Genomic DNA, 21,972 nt, shown 5'->3' on the forward strand with positions numbered 1-21,972 from the left:
GTCCAATAAAACATTCCTTTCTAAAACGCCTTAAATAACGGACAGGGTGTTTCTGCACCCGGTGCATATGCACCCTTTATTTGAAATGCATATTAAACATATTTCCAAATGTTAAAAAAATAAAAACAAAAATGCCTCATGTATACTTTGACATGTTACATGTTCACAAAGTTGTTTCAGCAAAAACCGATATGTTTTGTGCCCTGTACTAAAAAGACAAATTTTTGGTGTTAAAATAGTCTATTTCTCGAGTCATTATTTGTCTTTTTTACACATGGTACAAAAATTGTTGGTTTTACGTGAAACTTTATGTGTACACATAGAACATGTCCCTCTACATGCTAAAAATTTTTCCTAAATTTTTTTTACTTTTTAAAATATGTTTTATACATACCAGGTGCACCCATGATCAGTTTTGGTTTTCCGTTAAATAACTTCCTATAAATGGAAGTGTTGCATAGCAAAAATTACCCACTAAGAGGTAAGAGAAAGCATCTAAAAACTCCTGGTTGTGGTTCAGCACTTCAGCCTTACTTTCCAACATATAAGGTTTTTAGGCAACAAGGTCCATCATCTCCTTTGCTATTAGACATAGCTGCGTGTAGGCTTGCAATGCTAATTGGAAAGGCAAAATGAGCGAGGTTTAATTACTAGTGTAATTTCTCATTTAGAGGATGTTGGAGTTGCTATTTTACAATATGTAGATCATATCATCCTTTTGCTCAAAGATGATTTCATCAATGGTAGGAATGACAAGTTTGTTATGTGCATTTTTTTAACAAATCCATGTACAGAACATAAATTTCACAAGAGTGAAATATACTTCTTGGGTGATGCCATAGAAAGAGAGCATCCATAAATTGAAAATTTCACATGTGCAACTGCTAAGCCCCTTTAAAATACTTGGGATGCCTATTGATAAGAAGAGACATTCTATCTCATTGGGGACCAGTATACGAAAAACTTGGCAAGAAACTTCCATGTTCGAAAGGAAACTTGCTGTCCACAAAGGGACAAAACTATTATGGTGAATGAATGCTTGAGTAGTTTTCCTGGAGGCACCAAAAAGATGGATGCGCATAGGAAAAGGCTGGTGTGGCATGAGCTTGACAAGAAAAAAATACGGAGTATCATTTTATCAATTGTCAAACCATTTTCCCACGTAAAAGACTATGCTAATCTAGGGGTCTTTCGGACCTAGAAACACGAAATAAAAGATTTTTATGCAAATGGATCTAGAAGTTAGAAAATGCTGAAGGGGCATGATAGGAAGTTATATCTAAGAAATAGCTGAGTATCAATTTTTTCTTAGGCTACTGTTGGACCTGATGTTCTCATTTTTGCAACATATTATGTGTTTAATAGTACTTTAAAAAAAATACAAAAGGATTACAAATATCAGGGATAAAACTTTGCTCTAGGAAAATTTCTGGGTGAAAACAATTCTCCATTGACAGTCCAATTTCCCAAATTATACAATTGCACTTTCTCTAAGAGGGTCATTGTAAGACAAGTGAAATATAAATATTGAGGTTCTTTTATATTTAGAAGAAGTTTATGGGGTAAAACTGTAATGAATTAGAATAATCTGAAGGACATGGTGATGTTGTGAACTTGTGATCTGTCTGATGAGCCCGATTGGGTGAAATGGATGATTGGCAGTTTAGAGTAGTTCAAAGTCAGAGATTTATATCTTCAACTGAGATCAATTGGGGTGTTTGTCTACAAGTTTATGTGGAAAATTAACGCCCCTCTCAAAGTGAATTCTTCCTCCAGCTAATGTTGAATAATAATATGTTAAGCAAGGAAAATCCCTTGAAAAGGGCCTTGACAGGCAATAATTATTCTAATTCATTACAGTTGCCCAATCCGTCATGTACTGCAAACATATTTTGTTCTCAGTTGGTCATATGACCGATGCCATGTAATTAACCAGTTGACCAATACGTTTACAGTACGTGACTGGATTCAAGCTACAAACTACTTGGATGACTGACCATGTAGCACGGGCAAATTTGCATTCTAAGAATAAGCTAGTGTTTGATTGTCTTATTATGATGACAAAATAAACACTTCGCACTTTCATGCCATTGCATTTTACAAGGTTGTATTTGGTGGGAATAACTCCTCTATGAAGATAGAATGCATTTTTTTGTATTTTTAACGATATCTTTATTTTCTAGATTTTTTTAATTATCAACTGGCAACCTCCGACTGGGCTAGTGCGTCAGCCTCCTGTGGTAGACTTCATGGCATGATTAACTCATGGGTCATATTGCAGAAAAGCAAGGGGAAAGAAACCTTAAGGAGGGCGAGGAGAAGATCAAGCTGGTGATTCTAGACGCTGGGTGCCGACTACTGCAAGATTATGTTGATGTCTGAAGTTTTTTTCGATGTTGTAGGGAGATTTTGTCCAGACCTGTGTGATGTTTTATTCTGTTTTTTTTTTTTTTGTTCTAGGAGCGCTAGGTTCCCTAGACTCCAAAGGTGATGCAATAAGAGCCGCTCTAGATACTTAGCCCTTTTCTTTCTTTTTTGGTTCCTTTTGTTTCACTCTTTTAAAATTGTGTGACGGTTTCTTTAATGGAAATTAACGAAGGCGGAGTAACAAAAATGTGAGAACCAGCTTGCACATGCGGTGAAGTGAGTTTGTGTGTCTTTCTTTTGAGAATGCACGGATTGAGAGCTGCCATTCTATTAGATTGAGAAAACAGAACAAGAGTCAAAGTTCTGTTCAATCATCACCACAAAAATATTCAGTTTTCCGTGATCCATGTGAGTAGGCAAGAAAATAAGCTAAGGATCACGTATACACTTTCCTCTTAAAATAGAGACACATGTAAATTGTTAAATGTAACACTGATATCTTCCAACCTGATTCTGGTGGACATACATATATATGCTACAAAGGTAGGATGGCCCCCCAAGCGTGAACATCAGCAACAAAACTGCACTTCCTTCACAAGAACTTGCAGGTTCTTGCAAATCAGGGCTAAACGTGATGTCCAGCTTGGAGGCTAGATCAGGGCTGCTCAGCTTTTCTGTCTAGCCAGCCATGAGTCTATGAACCATGGCATTATTCCATAATATTTGGGTAACTAAAGCTATATATATATATCCTGCAAATCTAAGCTCACTGGATGTAGTGCTACCAACTAAATCAGAGAGCGGCTCCGCCGGCTCTAGCTAGCTAAGGCCCTAACTACATAGTATGTACCTAGGCTAGCAGTGTGTCTGCTGGTACCCTGGTGTGGCGCGTGACGGCGCTAGCAAGCTTAGGGCTCATCCTCCAGCGGCTCGTCGTTGTGGACCGGCTTACGGCGGGTCGCGCGAGATGTGTAGTCCCTGCTGAGCATGGTGTTCATCTCGGCCACCGCATCCCGGTGGTGGTGCTTCGTCACGCCCCATGTCTCCACCGCTCTTAGCGGCCGTGAGCCGCCGGCGTTCACAACGACGGGGTCTGGCGCCTTTCCTGCAGCATCACCAGCCACACGCCCTCTGATGTTCTTGAGCGTCACCACTGCAGAGACAATGAACATCAGACACTTCAGCAAGCCTACTTCCGTTCAACAACAAACAAAGGAACTGTGGTTAATTGGACAGGAAATCTCACCATGGCGAGCACTGGCAGTGAGAAGTGAAGAGAAGAGCAGGGCGACCACAACAAGGCTGATAGCACTAGTCATTCTGTAGTTCATGGTGAACTTTTTTCCTGAGTATGAAATGTGTTTTTTGTGTAGGAGTTGAAGAGGAGGACAAGGTTTTGGGGTTGTTGAGTTTTATAGGGAAAGCGATGGCCAATGTGTGCTACTAGCAGGAGTATCTGGCTAGGGTCTAGGGATAGATATGAGTCAAAGCTAGCTGAGGATGCCTAGAGAACATCTGTTCTGACCGTACCTCCGTGCTAGTCTTGTTTAACGAACCCTAGGAGTTGTTTATGGCCTCAGCCTGGAGAGTATCAACCAAAAGCATCCAAGAGCTAATCTCAGTGTCAGGTGTGTGTACTTTGTGAATACTGCGGCTGTTTTTCTTTGAAATATATGACAACTAGCTTCAACGTATCAACGTGGTCTTCGTTACTACTATCAAGAAGAAAAAGGTAGACTTTTTGTTTGATGTCTAAATCCACCCATGCCGGATTCTTCTGGGCTTTTGGTCGTCGACGCCACACTGGCATAGTTACAAAATTTTCAGGAGATGAGAGAAAGGTGACATGCATCTTTAATTCGAAAGATCATAAGCAAACGTAGGTAGATCCTACTCTTTATGAGTAATAAGAATGGTAAAATCAGATGAAAAAATAATGCGAAAAAATGAGGTTGTAGTGTTGGATTATCGCGACACTTAAGGCTCTTTAGCTTGTTCTTCGTGCAAATACTAAATTCTAGAATGGGGTTTACTAATTAAGCGGGCCAGAGATATCCTCTGGGTAAAACTGGCATCAAAGAAAACTTGTATTTTCTGTTTAGTCTGTTTCTTCCAATGAAATGGATGAAAATCATCACCAGAGATTTTTAAAAAATATACCTTTTCACTTTTTGAACGAATCAAAGAGATCCTTGCTACTCGATGACAGCTGCTAGCTACCATCAATTTTTTTACCTTGTGTTAGTTACCGACCCGATCGATATGCTGCCACGAGGCGCTCTTCTTTTCTCCTCTTCCTCAGGTTTGGCAGGGCCAGCGCAGTGGCACGAGGGGCGTGCTGCCCAACCTCTTGCCGAGCGGTGGGTGGCTTTTGGGGGCCGAGCTGCCTGCCTGTTGGTGGTGGTGGTGACTGGTTGGTGCCACTGACGCGAGACGACGATGGCTGATGCAGCTCACGCCGCGCGCGATGCGAAGTCGGGCGTACACTGCATGCACCACTTCACCGGCCGGCCGGCCACGTGCCGCCCATCGTTCGACGCGACTTCGCTACCCTATCACTCTCCGGCTCCCCCTCACAGTTTTTCTCTTCTTTTTTTCTTGGCGATTTACGCAGAAATAACCCTTTTGTCAAACTATAGCACAGACTGACCCTCCGGCGAAATTATTTCACTTATCTAACCCTTTTGTGTGGCGCCCCTCTCATGGGCGCCACACATGCCCATGTGGCGCCCGTCCTGCCGGCGCCACACACCCATCCGACGTGGCCCGTCGACGCTGAGCTGGTGAGCTGATCCGACGTGGCAGCCCGTGTGGCGCCGCTCCCATCGGCGCCACACTGTGAAAATGTGGCGCCGCTCGGAAGGGCGCCACACATCCACTTAAGTGTGGCGCCCGAGCCGCCCCCAGCCCGACCCTCTTCTTCTTCTCTCTTCTCTGTTTCTTCAAGACTGCAAGGAGGCCGGCGGTTCCTCCTCCTCCCCCCTCTCCCCCCACCAAATCCACCACCAAATCATCAGATCTGCCCGGCCAATCTCTTCCCCATCCATTCCTCAAGGTAATCCCCTTCGAATCCTTTCCATTCATCCACAAATTTCATAGATCTTGCTAGATTTGGACATGAACCCTAGACATGGAATTTTTTTTGGTGAACTCTATGTTGTAGTGTAGGTGTTGAAATTCATAGCCTCATGTATGCATGTGTTTGAACCATAGATTTGTTGAAACCTAGATATGAAATTTTACATGTATGTGTTGAAATCCTATGTATGTATGTGTTGAAATGTGTAATATTTGCCTAGCAAATGCATTGAAATGTGTTATAGTTGCGTAGTATTTGTGATGAAATAACTAATATTTGTTAGGAATGGCTTATAATATGGTGTTTTATCCCTAGATATGAATGTATATGTATGTATATGCTGCATGTGTGATGGCTTATTTGGATATGTTATCATGTATGTGTTGCTCATATTTGTTACGAATGGCTAATAATATGGTGTATTTGTGTAAACATGTAGGATGGTGTGGCTCCTAGATCAAGAGTATGACAGGAATCACCGGGCTTTTCATATGACGGAGAGGGGAACAGATCTTCACCCTTTGAAGATTCGGTACCATGGCACAGCTGATATGCCGTATGACGAGAGGTACACGGAGTTCATCCAGCCCACCGGTCTTCTCCCGTTCATCACGCTGGTAAGACGGGGGGGCTGAACATGAACGCCGCGGCACTCACCGCCCTTGTCGATCGGTGGAGGCCGGAGACGCACACCTTCCACTTGAGGGCCGGCGAGATGACCCCTACTCTTCAGGATGTCTCAATGATACTTGGACTTCCTATTCAGGGCGAGCCACTGTGTATGAACACAGCTTCTGATGGGTGGCGCGAGCAGATGGCGAACCTTATTGGCATGGCTCCTCCGGCGCCAGAAAATCCAAAGGAGAGAGCTCCCGCCGGCGCACCTTTCGCTTGGATACGGACTAACTTTGGAGAAATCCTGCCGGAAGGGGCCGAGCGTGACACTATCAGGACGTACACCCGAGTGTACTTGTGGTACATGATATCGAGGACTCTCTTTGCTGACAGTGGTGGGAAGTTGGCCCATTGGTGTTGGCTCAAGGCGCTTACGGTGTTGGAGCGCCGGTGGAGTTGGGGAACAGCGGCACTTGCCTACCTCTACCGACAGGTGATGATTTGTTGTATGTACCGTTGTTCTATAGTGCTGTGCCTACCTCTACCTCTAACCAAATGTCTTATGTACGCAGTTGGACGACGCTTGTCACAGGACTGGGAGCGGCGGTATTGGTGGATGCTTGCTCCTACTTTCTGTATGGAGCTGGGATCGCCTATCAGTTGGCCGGCCCAGGATACTCAAAGCGAGACCATGGCCTCATTACCGGCACAACCTTGATCGGGAGCCGACTTGGGCATATCTTTGGGACAATGTCTCGGAGATGACGAGCGACCCAAAGATCATGTATAGGCACTACACTGAGGAGTTGGATACTCTTACCGCTGAGCAGGTAACCGATTTTAGTCCATCACTCTTTTGCAATGGGGACTTCATATTTTAGTCCAATTCCGCAATATTTGTATGTTGCAGGTGGATTGGGAGCCATATGGTACCTACTACCGTATTGGCGCGGGGATGGCTGACCTCAACCCCAAGTGCCTTGAGGAGGCGCGTTTCTGGCGTATGCGCTGCCCACTCATATGCATGTGGCTTGTTGAGTACCACCAGCCGCACAGAGTGATGAGGCAGTTTGGGCTGTATCAGGAGTGCCCACCTCAGTGGCAAGACACGGACCACGCGCTTCATAGGTAAATTTTTTGAATCATGGGATGAAAGCTTGTTGATTGAAGAGATAGTATGTAACTTGTTGATTCTTCCAGGCTTGATAGGAAGCAGCAGAGGAAGATCACAGATTGGCCTGTCCATCATAGAGGCCACGTCACAGCGTTCCAACACTGTTTGGAAGCGGTACGGAATGCTGGCGATGTGGAGATTGTCCCCCACGACTTGGCCGCTTTCAACAACTATCTCCAATGGTTTCATGAAAGCACGCGTATCGAGCTAGTGAAACCCGCGTATGATGACGACATCTTGGACGACCCCATCGAGTTCGATGAGCTAGCGCAAAGCCAGCACGACACCTTTGCTCGCAGAGGAAGATCGACTTCTATTGCTTCCGAGTTGAACTTCGTGGTAATGTATTCTCTCGTTAGCTAGTACATCATCTACATTGGCATGTGATCGCTCAATTTTTCTATAATATGTTTGTCGCAGCGGTCTGAGATCCAAAAAACAGCTGAGGAGTGCGAGGTTGTTTGGGATCAGAGCCATACAGATGAGAAGCCTATCGGACCGATGCGGCATTTCATTAAGGTATGGTCACCAACATTCAATGTGAGCTACTGTGTTCGGGTGCCTTTGTAACCATGACTTCCACGACGCAGAACACTGCACGAAAGATGCGGCGGTTAGCCAACTTGCTAGGTTGCCGCGACACCGAAATTGCGGCTACATCCTCTTCTGAAGATGCGGAGGTTTGGACTAATTTGTTACCGCTCGAACATGTGCTTAATAATTTCAACTATTCTAATCTCATGTGTTTGTGAAGATTCCTGACGACGACACCATCCTGAGTCAAGGCATTGCGAGTCAACGCAAGAAGCAAGCCACACGGTCTGCTTACCAGTTGAAGCCAAGGGGCAACGCTCCAAAACGATACACTCCGGACGATTATGTCAACCGAGGAAAGAAGGTTATCATTGAGGAGGATGAGACGCCGCCGCGGAGATCAACTTTGAGGAAGATGAGGAACGACGAGCCGTTATCTTCAGAGGAGGAGGAGGAGGAGGAGGAGGAGCAGCAAGAGCAGCAGGAGCAGGAGCAACAGCCACGGCAGCGGACGAAAAGGTTGGCCGTCCGGAAGCAGCCCATCAGGAGGGGACGTCGCGGAGGATAGATGCATTTGCTAGTGTTGTGAACTCTATTTCATAAGTATCGTGTTGTGAACCCTATGTCATTTCGAACCGTGTCTCTATTGCTACGTGTTGTTTGAATCTATGTGCTAAGATGTGATCTATGATGCGTGCTATGTGTATGTTCTATGTGTATGAAATTGCTATTGTTGTGTTGAAAACTGTTTAATTAAGGCAAGAGTTGTCATGTTTTTAACACAACTCAACGTGTGGCGCCTCTCAGGCCGGCGCCACACATCACAGTGTGGCGCCCGTGGCATCGGCGCCACACGATGCAACTTATATGTCCAACACATCCAGGGGCTTCGGAAGTTTAGTCCTTAGCCGTTTTGGCGAGGCTGTTTGTGTGGCGCCGGTGACATTGGCGCCACACCTCACTGTGTGGCGCCCGTGGCATCGGCGCCACACAAACAGCCTCGCCAAAACGGCTAAGTCCCAGACGCTTTGTCTTACAGTATGTTTTGGGCAATTACAAGTGCATGTGTGGCGCCGATGGGAGCGGCGCCACACGGGCTGCCACGTCGGATCAGCTCACCAGCTCAGCGTCGACGGGCCACGTCGGATGGGTGTGTGGCGCCGGCAGGACGGGCGCCACATGGGCATGTGTGGCGCCGATGAGAGGGGCGCCACACAAAAGGGTTAGATGAGTGAAATAGTTTCGCCGGAGGGTCAGTCTGTGCTATAGTTTGACAAAAGGGTTATTTCTGTGTAAATCGCCTTTTTTCTTGCCAGGAGAATGCAACCATGGAGAACAGGAACTGCTAAGACCTAAGAGCATCTCCAGTCGGGTCCCATCCTGAACGTTTGATCTCCCCTAGCCGCGCCGGTTTGGCGCGATTCAATACGGTATTCGGCGTCCTGAGCCTGTTCCCGCTACACATAGGGGATGTTGCAGGGACACTAGATAGAAGGAAAACCCGCGTCGCGTGTGGCGGGCCAGCATCGTCAGCGATGCAGAGGCATGCACGTGGGGTTTAACCGGTCGCTGGGGCGCACCGTCTCCGCCGTACTCGAGGGAATCCGCAACGGCGCGCCCCGGTTGGAGAAGTCGTTGTCCCCGCCGCCATCACACTGGTTTCCGAGGGGGACGACCACACGTTCGGCGTCCTCACATTCTTCTTCCTCAGGCCCGACGCGCTTGAAGTTGTCTCTCCCTCCACATGTCGAAGCGCGAGGTAAAGGAGGAGTACCAGACACTAGCACCCCAGCGCATGCGTTCCAGCGGCGGCATCTCGGTCCGCGAGCCGGCTACCCGTGGCCACGTTGCTCTCCTCGTCCCCAAGCCGGTGGTGAAGGAGGAAGAGGATGAGATGATAGCGCTCCTCCGCCAGCAGCGATGACCCCAACGACACGTTGGGATTCAACGCGGCGTTCATGTCGTCGCTGAACGACCACGCCGCATGGGCAGCCAACATCAAGGACGTGATCTCTCTCTCCATCCACGACAGCGGCAGGCCACTCGTCAATCTCATGTGCGACGATGACGAAGCTTTCCCATCGGCCCGTTGAAGGACGAGCCCGCCGACACAGCTGTTGGCCCTCGCCGCAAGCCGCCCGCCGACAAGGACTACAACTTCTTCCAGTATTACGATCGCTCCTGCCGCCGCAGGGGCCATTAGTTAGTTTTACTTTAAATTTAGTCGAATTATATTCAATCCTTGTAATATATAAAAAAAGTTGAATGAATTCAAGTGCTTTTCGTTCATTTTTAAAAAATTCATGGTTGGGGAACGCAGCTAGAAACATACACACCTCAAACGCGGCACCAAGGTGCAGTATACCCAAATGACCGATCCAGCACTTTTACCGGACACTGTTTGGGGAACTTCGTGAAAATCTTGGAGGACCAAAGATTTAGAAAACAAATTGGATGATTGTTTGATAAAAGATCGCAGTCCACACAAAGAAGTGGGCATTATTTTAACTCTACATTTTCAATCTAGCGAGTTCTAAGCTTAATTTGGTTTCTAGTATATTCTTTGGCCAAACGGGTGGTCCGTCCAGGAAGGCATTGGGTACTGATCTGGAGAGGCGGTGCGCTGCAGGAAGGAGGTGGCACGGGCTAGAGTGACCACGGTGGCGGCACCACGGTAGAGGCCTCCATGAACAACCTCATGGCCTTCTCCTTTGAAGGCCATGAGGCATGACGGTCGAGACATAGCACGGTGGCGCTAGTGGCGGAGACGGCTCCTCTGCGTGGTCTTCATAGCCAACCTCATCGCCTCCTTCTCATCCACGCCTTATGGCATTAGGGGGAGCTCATCCAACTTGCCCTCCTCCTTGGCCTTCTTCGTGAGGTACGCTAGGTAGCCGAGGTAGTCATGGGTGTCATCTCGCGCCTCCTCCTAGTCCTCCTCCTCCTCCTCCTCCTCCTCCTCCTCCTCCTCCTTCAGTGGCGCGAGTGGAGCGGCGTAGTCGAACTCTTTGTCACCAAGGTACCCCGCTCGGCGCCTCGGATCTCATTCGAGGTGTCCGAACAAGTCCCACATCGAGGACTCAAAGCCAAATGCCGGGTCGGCGAGGAGGTCTGGAGGGAGAAGGGCCCTGCGTGGAACCGGCGACATAGGAACCCTCCGGTGGCTAAGGTGCCAGCCATCGGGGAGGTCACGTCGGTCCGCCTAGGGGCGCATGGCATGCGCGCACGATATATGGCGCATGCGACGTCGACGGTGATTGACACGCGGATGCACGACTTCTTCGTCTTCTTCTTTGGCGCCACCTACGACCCGGCCTCGGGGTCAGGCGTGGACCTTGGGCCGAAATCCTGGGGGGGCTAAATGGGCTGAGGGGGCTAAAAATGAGATTTAGGCCGACTTTAAATGGATAAATGGGCCAACCACCTGTAAATAATAGGAAGGTTCCTCATGGGCTGGGGGGGGGGGGCCACTTTGGCCTCCACTAAGGTCCGCCTCTGCTCGGGGTCATGATTTGCCTTCCGCCTTGGTCATTCCTTGCCCATGACCAACGTTGCGATGATTGTTTAGTGGGCACAATATTTGGTGGTGATGGTGGAGATCTTGGCTAGCTGGTGGCGTGGTGTCAATGGTGGGGCAAAGGACAACTGCTTATAAAGGGATGGGCAGCCTCCATTGTTGGATGCGCAGCTTTTCACGCGCGTGCCATTGATGGTGGCATGAAAACCCACCCGCCGCCCGCCAGTACTAACGCAACCGCGTAGGGAGGGCATCAAGGCCACAGTCATCGCCAGGCGGGCACGAGGCAGACGAAAGTGGTCACGCGCTGTGTCAGTGTATGCATTCACGGCCCAAATTTAGCCCGCGTTTGCATCTCGGCATACAACCTAGTCATTATGCGTCAGGCACATGCGTATTTTTTTGACCATGCGGATACAAACGGTTACTTTGCGTCCATTTAGATGCCCTAAGCGCTAAATAGGAGGACCCCAAACACGCGCCACGAAGGGTGAAGCCTATCGAATGTTAGGCCATCTTCAACGGTTGACCCAAATGGGTGCGCCTGCATGCCTGTTTGGATTCTTTTGAGTGGGCGCGCGGACAGTGGCCGGCGTGCCCGACATTTTGGGTCACGCGATGCACCCAACGTGGCCAAATATGAGTCGCGGCCAAAGTATTTGCATTTGGCCTTTAAATTCAATATAAGGCATATAAAATCATAAGAAAAATATAAATAAGTTTAAATGATACAGATTTATTACATAAAATTACCACCTATTAAATGACAAAGTACTTATTCAAAAAAATATAAAATGATAAAAATGGCTTAGGCATTGTTTTTTCGGGATTTTGGTCATTGTTGTTGTTTGCAACATATATTGTTACAAACATGCACTCACATGTGCTCAACCAAATTAGCCTGGAGCTGGCTGTGAACAGTTTGGTCCCGAATTTCGTGATGCACATGGAGGATATTCTGGAATGAAGCCGGACCACCTTGAGGAGCAACCAACTCTCCCTAACCTTCTCAATCATTATCAAACAGTGAATCATCGCGCTCTACCTCAACAAATCATGTCGTGCATGATTACACAAGCGGTCATCACCTCCCACAGAGTTTGCACACGCCATGCTCTAGCAGGGTCCCTGATGATAGCCCAACGAGCTTGGCGGATACCAAACACCCGCTCGACATCTTTCTGGGTTGCCTCTTGCTCTTTGGCAGACCTTGCCTCCTGCTCTGAATTGGGACGACGGATTGTCTTCACGAGTGTAACCCAAGGTGGATAGATACCATCAGCAAGGTAGTACCCCTTGTTGTAGTAGTGGCCATTGATCTCAAAATCCACATCAGGGGACTGATCGTGCGCTAGCCTATCAAACACCGGAGAGCGCTGCAGCACATTGATGCCATTGTGCGAGCCGGCCATTCTGAAGAATGAGTGCCAAATCCATGTGTCATGTGAAGTAACGGCTTGAATAACCACTGTGCACCCCTCAGAATGGCCCTTGTACGACCCCTGCCAAGCAAAAGGGTAGGTCTTTCACTCCCAGTGCATGCAGTCTATGCTGCCAAGTGTAGGATAACGTTGCATAGAAAACAAAAAATTTCCTACCGCGAACACGAAATCCAAGCAAAGATGCAATCTAGAAGACGGTAGCAACGAGGGGATTATCAAGTCTCACCCTTGAAGAGATTCCAAAGCCTACAAGATGAGGCTCTTGTTGCTGCGGTAGATGATCACTTGCCGCTTGCAAAAGCGCGTAGAAGATCTTGATCACGGCGCAACGAACGGGCAGCACCTCCGTACTCGGTCACACGTTCGGTTGTTGATGAAGACGACGTCCACCTCCCCATTCCAGCGGGCAGCGGAAGTAGTAGCTCCTCTTGAATCCGACAGCACGACAGCGTGGTGTCGGTGGCGGTGGAGAATCCCGGCGGAGCTTCGCTAAGCGTGCGGGGTAGAAGGAGGAGTGGGGCGGCTAGGGTTTGGGGAGAGGGGGTGGCCGGCCTCTATGGGGTGCGGCCAGCTTGTGGCTTTGTGGTGGCCGGCCCCCTCCCTTGGCCCTCATTATATAGGTGGAACACCCAAGAGTTGGTCTACAAGTCTTCGAATAAGACCCCAAACCAAAACCTTCCATATCACATGAAACCTACCCAAGCTAGGACTCCCACTAGAGGTGGGATTCCCACCTTCCCTTGGGAGGGGGTGGCCGGCCACCTTAGGTGGAGTCCACCCGGGACTCCACCCCTAGGGTTGGTCGGCCATGGTGGTGGAGTCCCTTCGGGACTCCGCCTTCCAAAGTGACTTTCTTCCGGACTTTTCTAGAACCTTCTAGAACCTTCCATAAATGCACCGGATCATTTTCAAACACATAAAATGACATCCTATATATGAATCTTATTCTCCGGACCATTCCGGAACTCCTCGTGATGTCCGGGATCTCATCCGGGACTTCGAACAAATATTCGAACTCCATTCCATATTCAAGTTCTACCATTTCAACATCCAACTTTAAGTGTGTCACCCTACGGTTCGCGAACTATGTGGACATGGTTGAGTACTCACTCCGACCAATAACCAATAGCGGGATCTGGAGATCCATAATGGCTCCCACATATTCAACGATGACTTAGTGATCGAATGAGCCATTCACATACGATACCAATTCCCTTTGTCACGCGATATTTTACTTGTCCGAGGTTTGATCATCGGTATCACTCTATACCTTGTTCAACCTCGTCTCCTGACAAGTACTCTTTACTCGTACCGTGGTATGTGGTCTCTTATGAACTTATTCATATGCTTGCAAGACATTAGACGACATTCCACCGAGAGGGCCCGAGTATATCTATCCGTCATTTGGATGGACAAATCCCACTCGTTGATCCATATGCCTCAACTCATACTTTCCGGATACTTAATCCCACCTTTATAACCACCCATTTACGCAGTGGCGTTTGATGTAATCAAAGTACCTTTCCGGCATAAGTGATTTACATGATCTCATGGTCATAAGGACTAGGTAACTATGTATCGAAAGCTTATAGCAAATAACTTAATGACGTGATCTTATGCTACGCTTAATTGGGTGTGTCCATTACATCATTCATATAATGATATAACCTTGTCATTAATAACATCCAATGTTCATGATTATGAAACTAATCATCTATTAATCAACAAGCTAGTTAAGAGGCTTACTAGGGACTCATTTGTTTGTTTACATAACACACATGTATCAATGTTTCGGTTAATACAATTTAGCATGGTATATAAACATTTATCATAAACATAAAGATATACAATAACCACTTTTATTATTGCCTCTTGGGCATATCTCCAACACCAAGCATCCCAGGAAACCCCCTGAAAGCCTTTATCGACAACAGACGGATGTGTCCTCTACAGTAGGTTGGCGCAGACATGTCCACCAAACATAGCGATCACTGCTATGTAGAACCTGTACATCGCTTCCAAGCAGCTGGACTTGCTCATCCGGACATACTCATCTACGTAATCACCGGCAACACCATATATCTAGCATCCTAATCGCTACCGTACATTTCTGATACGAAGACAGGCCTACCTTGCCAACTGCATCATGTTTGGTGATGAACTAGTCGTCATAGACCTTGACGCCATCCATTATCCGCTTGAACAATGGTCCGGACATCTGAAAACGGCGGCGAAACAAGGCCGGCGTGAACAATTGCCTTGCTGTAGTGGAAGTAGTCGTAGAAGAGCATGTCGTGGCCGCGTTCTCTTTTGCGGTCCAAGGCCGGCGCGTTCCCCGGCAAGGGCCCCCGGTACACGGGGATCTACGCGACATTGTGCTCGTGGATGAGCAACACAGCCTCTGTGAGAAAGTCGTCCTCGGACTCGTCGTCTGAGGCCGTGTCGTTGAAATTCTTGTAGAAGAACTCGTCGTTGCTGTCCACCATGATCTACATATGAAATGGGACAAATTAGTTGACCCATATCATCGAACACCTCGCGTGCAGGGGGAATCCAATGCCTCCGTAGGGACCTACAGGAAATGGTCGTCCCGCCGACTTGCGGCCTGGAAGCAAGGTGCACGAGAGCTCACCTCTGCCGGCAACGGCAAAGCTGATGACGGTGGGACGACTCGCGACTGCGAGAGGACCACAACGTCGGCGGCAACGTCCTTCGACGCTGCACCGAGGGAAAGCGCCAGGTCACATTCTATGTTGCCGCACCGATTGTCGGCGTCTCGACGTTGGTGGCCAGCGTGGACATCGGTCACAAATCGCCGGTCGTGGGGTGGCGGCGGAGAGGGAGAGATGTGTGCAAGAGGGTTGTGTTTTGGGAGGTAGACATGCGGGCTAGGGAAGGATAAGGGAGGACGCGAGAGGCCAGCCCTCGGTGTCCGTGACCACGAAAACGAGGCCCAGATTTGGGCCGGCTTTGGATCGTCCTGGACGCCGCGACCATCCATTTTTGGGATGCTTCCGCGCGATGTACCGCGTTTTTATCCAGTTTCGACTCATCTAGACGCGCGAGCGCGGAATGACTCGCCCCGACGCGTACCCTTTGTTCCCTGTAATCTATAATATTTAAATTGGAGCAACCCACTAAGGGTATTTCTCTCAACATGCAAGCTATCCACCTCATCAGGCATCTTTAAGCAATCCTATGTTGACATGTGTCTTTGATTCTGCCACCTCAGCATAAAATAATCCCAAACGCTAACTATTTTAAGAAATCCGGTTGTTGCTCCTCCATCTTCTTCAAAGCACTCAGATTTTAATGCAACGCTTCATGTTGTCGACATAAAACATCGATGCCAGTTCAGCTCCTGTAACCGAGGCTAAGAAGATCATCCCCACTATATTTGACGGTCACAGGCCACAATCTGGAGACACTATCTCTTCCATGGAAAATGAATCGATCCATGCACATTAACTGGCGAGGTAGGCGAGTGGACAGACGTCTCTTTATTTTAGACTACGTACCGCTCCTCCTCTGCTATGGCCTATTGCATTGTAGTCTCCTCCTTGCTTCCTCCTACTGAAAGCTGGCATTTGAACCGCAACGTAGCTTCTCTACAGCTGTGTGTTTCAGCGCCTCCACTCCATGGCATCGCACGCCTTCAAGATCGACGAGTTTCTTATTTGGGTCATCGCATCACTGCGCTTCGACGTTATCATCTCATCTCCATAGATCCATCGGCGGAAGCACATGTGACAGAGCTCGAAGGAATTTCCACTTCAAGCGTGTTGGCACAGTTGATCGCCAGGCCAATTCTATATGCTAGGCGTTTGGTTGATTGGTTCCTATTTTTGGATGTGCCCAAGAGCGGGCATGGCAAAACTCTCGGACTAGCTAGCCGGCTCTTTGCATCTGCTGCTGGGCCCTGAAGAGGTGCTGTCTATCAATGGATAATAGAGCCTCGCTGATTCACTTCAAAACTAAGCAAGCAAGCCGTGCTAACAAAAAGAATAGCTAGACGAAGAGCCAACAAGTGCCCCTTGACGAAGTCTACAAGGCAACACCTCCTGATGCTGATCACCGAGCATGCACTCTTTGTATGGTAGTGTTTTGCAGTATGAATTGGTAAGAAAATCTCAGTTTATTAATCTATGTATTTCAGAAATAAAATCTTTTCTGAAACTTATGCTTTCTCACGTGTTGAATCTCAGTCTATGTCATCATGTGGCAATTTAGAGACCGTGAGAAAATGAATATCTAGATATTTTTTTATTCTTGATCCAACCTAGCAAAGGTAAAGTGTGTTAGGTTCTAATTATTCTTTTCATGTTACTTCATAAAATTTGATAGATTTGACAAAATGATCTTTAGCATCATGTTATATAAAATTTCCGCAGCAACGCGCGGGGCATCATCTATTTCTAAATGAGCCGGTCCAAGTAGATTCGTTCTGCTCCGCTTTTTCCAGTTTTGGAGAACTTCTAGAAACTTCCGGGTGGATTTACCTTGGTTTTTCCTCGTTCTCTCTCGGGTTTGACTGGTTTTGCGGTTTTATTTATTTTACTTTTTTTGTTTTCATTTATATTTTCTGGGTGGGTATTCCATGGTTTTCCTGTTTTTTCGGTCGGGTTTTCCTGGTTTTTATTCTATTTTCGTTTTATGTTATCTATTTCAAATTTGAACATTTTAAAAATTCAAACATTTTTATATTTGAATTTTTCTAAGAAAAACATTTACAAATGATTTTTTTCTTCCACTTTTTAAAATATGATTTTTAATTTTTTTTTCTAAACTGTTTTTTATTTGAAAATTTTCAAATTTAAACATTTTTAAATATGAATAATTTCCAAATCTGGTCTTTTCTCATATTGAGCATTCTTCTACTTGAACACTTTCAAATTCCAAACTTTTTGAATTTGAACAAATTTTAAATTTGAACTTGTCAAATTTAGGACAAATTTCGGATTAGAATATTTTTGAATTTCAAACATTTTTTGGATTTGATTTTTTTTTAAATCTCAACCTTTTGCATCGTTTGAAATTTTCTTAGATTTGAACTTTAAAATTTTGAACCTCGGCCGGTGTGGCAGTTCACTAGGTTTTTTTTGTGTGGATGTTGTTCCCTACATATACCACCAAAAAATCAGACTAGTACTCCACGAAACTCGACCAAGGCGACACGCAAACGCGAAATTTGACCCGCCAACTCAGGATGCCTCGACGCGAATGGGTGATCTCTTTCGCGTCGAGCGTCGCCCGCTGGACAAGGGGTACCGGCCGTCGGTCCATTAGCTAGCAGCATCGCGTGAGCACTCCTATACACTTACTTGGTCGGTGCTTACTAGGCACCACACACCCTGGCTGGGTATTGGCCTGACCCATTTAGTTTTCTTTTTTTGTTTCCTTTTCCTTTTAGTTTATTTTTATTTTTGTTCAAATTCGATAAATGTTTAAATTTAAGAATTATTAAAATTCAACAAAAAAAAGTTCGAATTCGAAAAATGTTTAAATATGTTGTTCAAATTCAAAAATTGTTCAGTTACAAAAATTTGAAAATCATTCAAATTTAAAAATTATTCAAATTCAAGAAAATGTCAAGATTAGAAAAATGTCCAAATTCATATATAAAACAATAATAAATATTCGAAAATAATGTTTTTCAAAATTCAGAAAATATACAAATTTAAAATATGTTCATATTTAGAAAAATAGTATTTTTTTGGAGCAACCGACAGGAGCTCTACCTTTTCATTAAGAAGAGGGAAATTGGCCAGTTTATAGGGAAAACTGGCCAAAAACCGATACAAACACAACACACGTGTCCGGTTTATAGGGAAACCAGACAAGGAAAACTAATGGCACAGTTTTTCAAGGAGAACCGGCAAAAACCCAACACAAGGCCTCACTACCTAGCTGAACTAGGTCTGGAGCGCCACCGGACAACACCAGCACGATGGCAACGGCGAGCACTACGACCGCCCGGTCTACGGCCCCAGAAAGGAAGTCAAAGCCGAAAGGAACGGCTAGGCCTTTCAAGCTTCGTAGGGTGAGGCATGCCGCAATAAACAAGCCGGCGGCACTCGCACGCCGACAACACCCGAAGAATAGTATTTAAAAAGTTTAGTTTGCAAAAAAATGTTTAGGTTAATTTTTTTGATTTTTTTTTAAAATAGAAAAAGAAGAAAAAACAGCATAACTGTAGAGAAATGGCAAAAGGAGAAAAGAAGGATGTTGCTGGGCCAGCCCAACACCCATCCTAGGTTGTGCGTCACCCGGTGCGCACCGACCAGGAGGTGGTGTATAGCACACCCCGAGAGCCTCCGACCGGTCACCAAATCGAGCCCGTGTCCACATTACCAAAACACCTGGGTATGGATTTGGATATGGCCATTACCCCCAAAAAATAAATGGCCCGAGTGCATGGTGGGCGTGACCGGGCCTTACCTCGGGCCTCGTTTCCTTGTCCCCGCTCTTCTCCCTGTATACTCCTCCACTTCTCGTGTATCTTCTGGCACCACCATCGCGGCCGAGCAATCCCATCGACGTGCGACAAACGCCCTCGCGCCATGGGGAAAACTAGGGGCGGCCCCGCGGCGGCGTCGAAGAAGCCCAAGTCCAAGCCAAAGCAGCGCGATGGTGTTTACTTCAAGGTAAATCACCTCGGCAGTCTCCTGAACCCCCGCTCCCTGTTGGGAGCCTTCTGACGCCAATCTTGTAAGATATTGGTGGTTCGTAGAAGTACAAGCACAAGGTAGGGCGCAAGCTGCCGTCACCAAAGAACACCACTAACACGGAGATCAAGTCCAACAGTGAGGCAAAGTGAGGTGTATAGGATTTCCTGATAAGCGGTAGGGATGGCACTCATAGGGTATGGGCGGAACTATCCCATATCCATACCCGCCACATCTAATCTTACCTGTGACCTGTACAACACATCGGGATGTGATCATGTAAAGAAGATAGTGACTGTGCTAGTCACTAGAGTAGAGAACTAAACACATAATTTTGTTTTTGAAGTAACTAGACACATAATTCTAACCAACCTACCAGCAATCATGTAACTATAAGCCTAAGATTTAGCTTATCCACATAAATGCATGCTTAAGGGGCAAATTAAGCATGTTAGAATATTACAAAGGCTCCACTTATCAAATTTTAGATGAGTATATGGGTAGGAGGTATGGATTCTACGATCTCATGCTCGTACCCTCTCTACCCAATGGATATGGTATTTTCCTATTTACGTATTCATGGATTTGTTTTTTTTTGCCACGTACCTTTTTACCCACCAATTTGCGATATTCAGCGAACACGAACCAGAAGAAAGCGGTGGACAGAAAGCTCCCCCGCAGCCCTACTCGTGAAATGGGCTTGGCCCACAACCGCAGGCGGAGCGCAATCGAGCGGACTACCCTCTGCTCTGCCTCTGCCTTCCCTCAAAAAACACAAGGAGCTGCCTCTGCCGCCGACGCCGCTGATACGTCTCCGACGTATCGATAATTTCTTATGTTCGATGCCACATTATTGATGATATCTACATGTTTTATGCATACTTTATGTCGTATTTATGCATTTTCCGGCACTAACCTATTAACGAGATGCCGAAGAGCCAGTTGCTGTTTTCTGCTGTTTTTTATTTCAGAAATCCTACAAAGGAAATATTCTCGGAATTGGACGAAATCAACGCCCAGGGTCCTATTTTTGCACGAAGCTTCCAGAAGACCGGAGGGGATAAGAAGTGGGGCCATGAGGTGGCGCCACACTAGGGCGGCGCGGCCTGGGCCTTGGCCGCGCCGGCCTGTTGTGTGGGGCCCTCGTGTGGCCCCCCGCGTTGCCCTTCCGCCTACTTAAAGCCTTCGTCGCGAAACCCCCAGTACCGAGAGCCATGATACGTAAAACCTTACTGAGACGCCGCCGCCGCCAATCCCATCTCGGGGGATTCTGGAGATCGCCTCCGGCACCCTGCCGGAGAGGGGAATCATCTCCCGGAGGACTCTTCACCGCCATGATCGCCTCCGGAGTGATGAGTGAGTAGTTCACCCCTGGACTATGGGTCCATAGCAGTAGCTAGATGGTCGTCTTCTCCTCATGTGCTTCATTGTCGGATCTTGTGAGCTGCCTAACATGATCAAGATCATCTATCTGTAATTCTATATGTTGTGTTTGTCGGGATCCGATGGATAGAGAATACTATGTTATGTTGATTATCAATCTATTACCTATGTGTTGTTTATGATCTTGCATGCTCTCTCGTTATTAGTAGAGGCTCTGGCCAAGTTTTTACTCTTAACTCCAGGAGGGAGTATTTATGCTCGATAGTGGGTTCATGCCTCCATTAAATCTGGGACAAGTGACGTAAAGTTCTAAGGTTGTGGATGTGCTTGTTGCCACTAGGGATAAAACATTGATGCTATGTCCGAGGATGTAGTTATTGATTACATTACGCACCATACTTAATGCAATTGTCTGTTGTTTGCAACTTAATACTGGAAGGGGTTCGGATGATAACATGAAGGTGGACTTTTTAGGCATAGATGCATGTTGGATAGCGGTGTATGTACTTTGTCGTAATGCCCAATTAAATCTCACAATACTCATCGTATCATATATGTGCATTGTCATGCCCTCTCTATTTGTCAATTGCCCGACTGTAATTTGTTCACCCAACATGCTATTTATCTTATGGGAGAGACACCTCTAGTGAACTGTGGACCCCGGTCCATTCTTTTACATCGAATACAATCTACTGCAATACTTGTTTTACTGTTTTCTGCAAACAATCATCATCTACACTATACATCTAATCCTTTGTTACAGCAAGCCGGTGAGATTGACAACCTCACTGTTTCGTTGGGGCAAAGTACTTTGGCCGTGTTGTGCAGGTTCCACGTTGGCGCCGGAATCCCTGGTGTTGCGCCGCACTACATCCCGCCGCCATCAACCTTCAACGTGCTTCTTGGCTCCTCCCGGTTCGATAAACCTTGGTTTCTTTCCGAGGGAAAACTTGCTACTGTACGCATCATACATTCCTCTTGGGGTTCCCAACGGACGTGTGCTGTACACGCCATCAAGCATTTTTTCTGGCGCCGTTGCCGGGGAGATCAAGACACGTTGCAAGGGGAGTCTCCACAATCCAATCTCTTTACTTTGTTTTTGTCTTGCGTTATTTTATTTACTACTTTGTTTGCTGCATTATATCAAAATACAAAAAAAATTAGTTGCTAGCTTTACTTTATTTACTGTCTTGCAC

General features: G+C 46.7%; 1 protein-coding gene across 1 annotated transcript; it reads right to left on the minus strand.

Moving 5' to 3' along the window:
* Nucleotides 1–3,275: 3,275 nt before the first annotated feature.
* Nucleotides 3,276–3,698, minus strand: LOC124671879. Its single transcript, XM_047208200.1, has 2 exons — nucleotides 3,614–3,698; nucleotides 3,276–3,520 (listed from the first exon to the last, which is right to left on the minus strand). The coding sequence occupies exons 1-2, from the start codon at nucleotides 3,696–3,698 to the stop codon at nucleotides 3,276–3,278; spliced, it is 330 nt and encodes a 109-aa protein (XP_047064156.1).
* Nucleotides 3,699–21,972: the final 18,274 nt, after the last annotated feature.

The sequence above is a fragment of the Lolium rigidum genome, chromosome 7 (assembly GCF_022539505.1).
Source record: "Lolium rigidum isolate FL_2022 chromosome 7, APGP_CSIRO_Lrig_0.1, whole genome shotgun sequence".
Lineage (NCBI taxonomy): Eukaryota > Viridiplantae > Streptophyta > Magnoliopsida > Poales > Poaceae > Lolium > Lolium rigidum.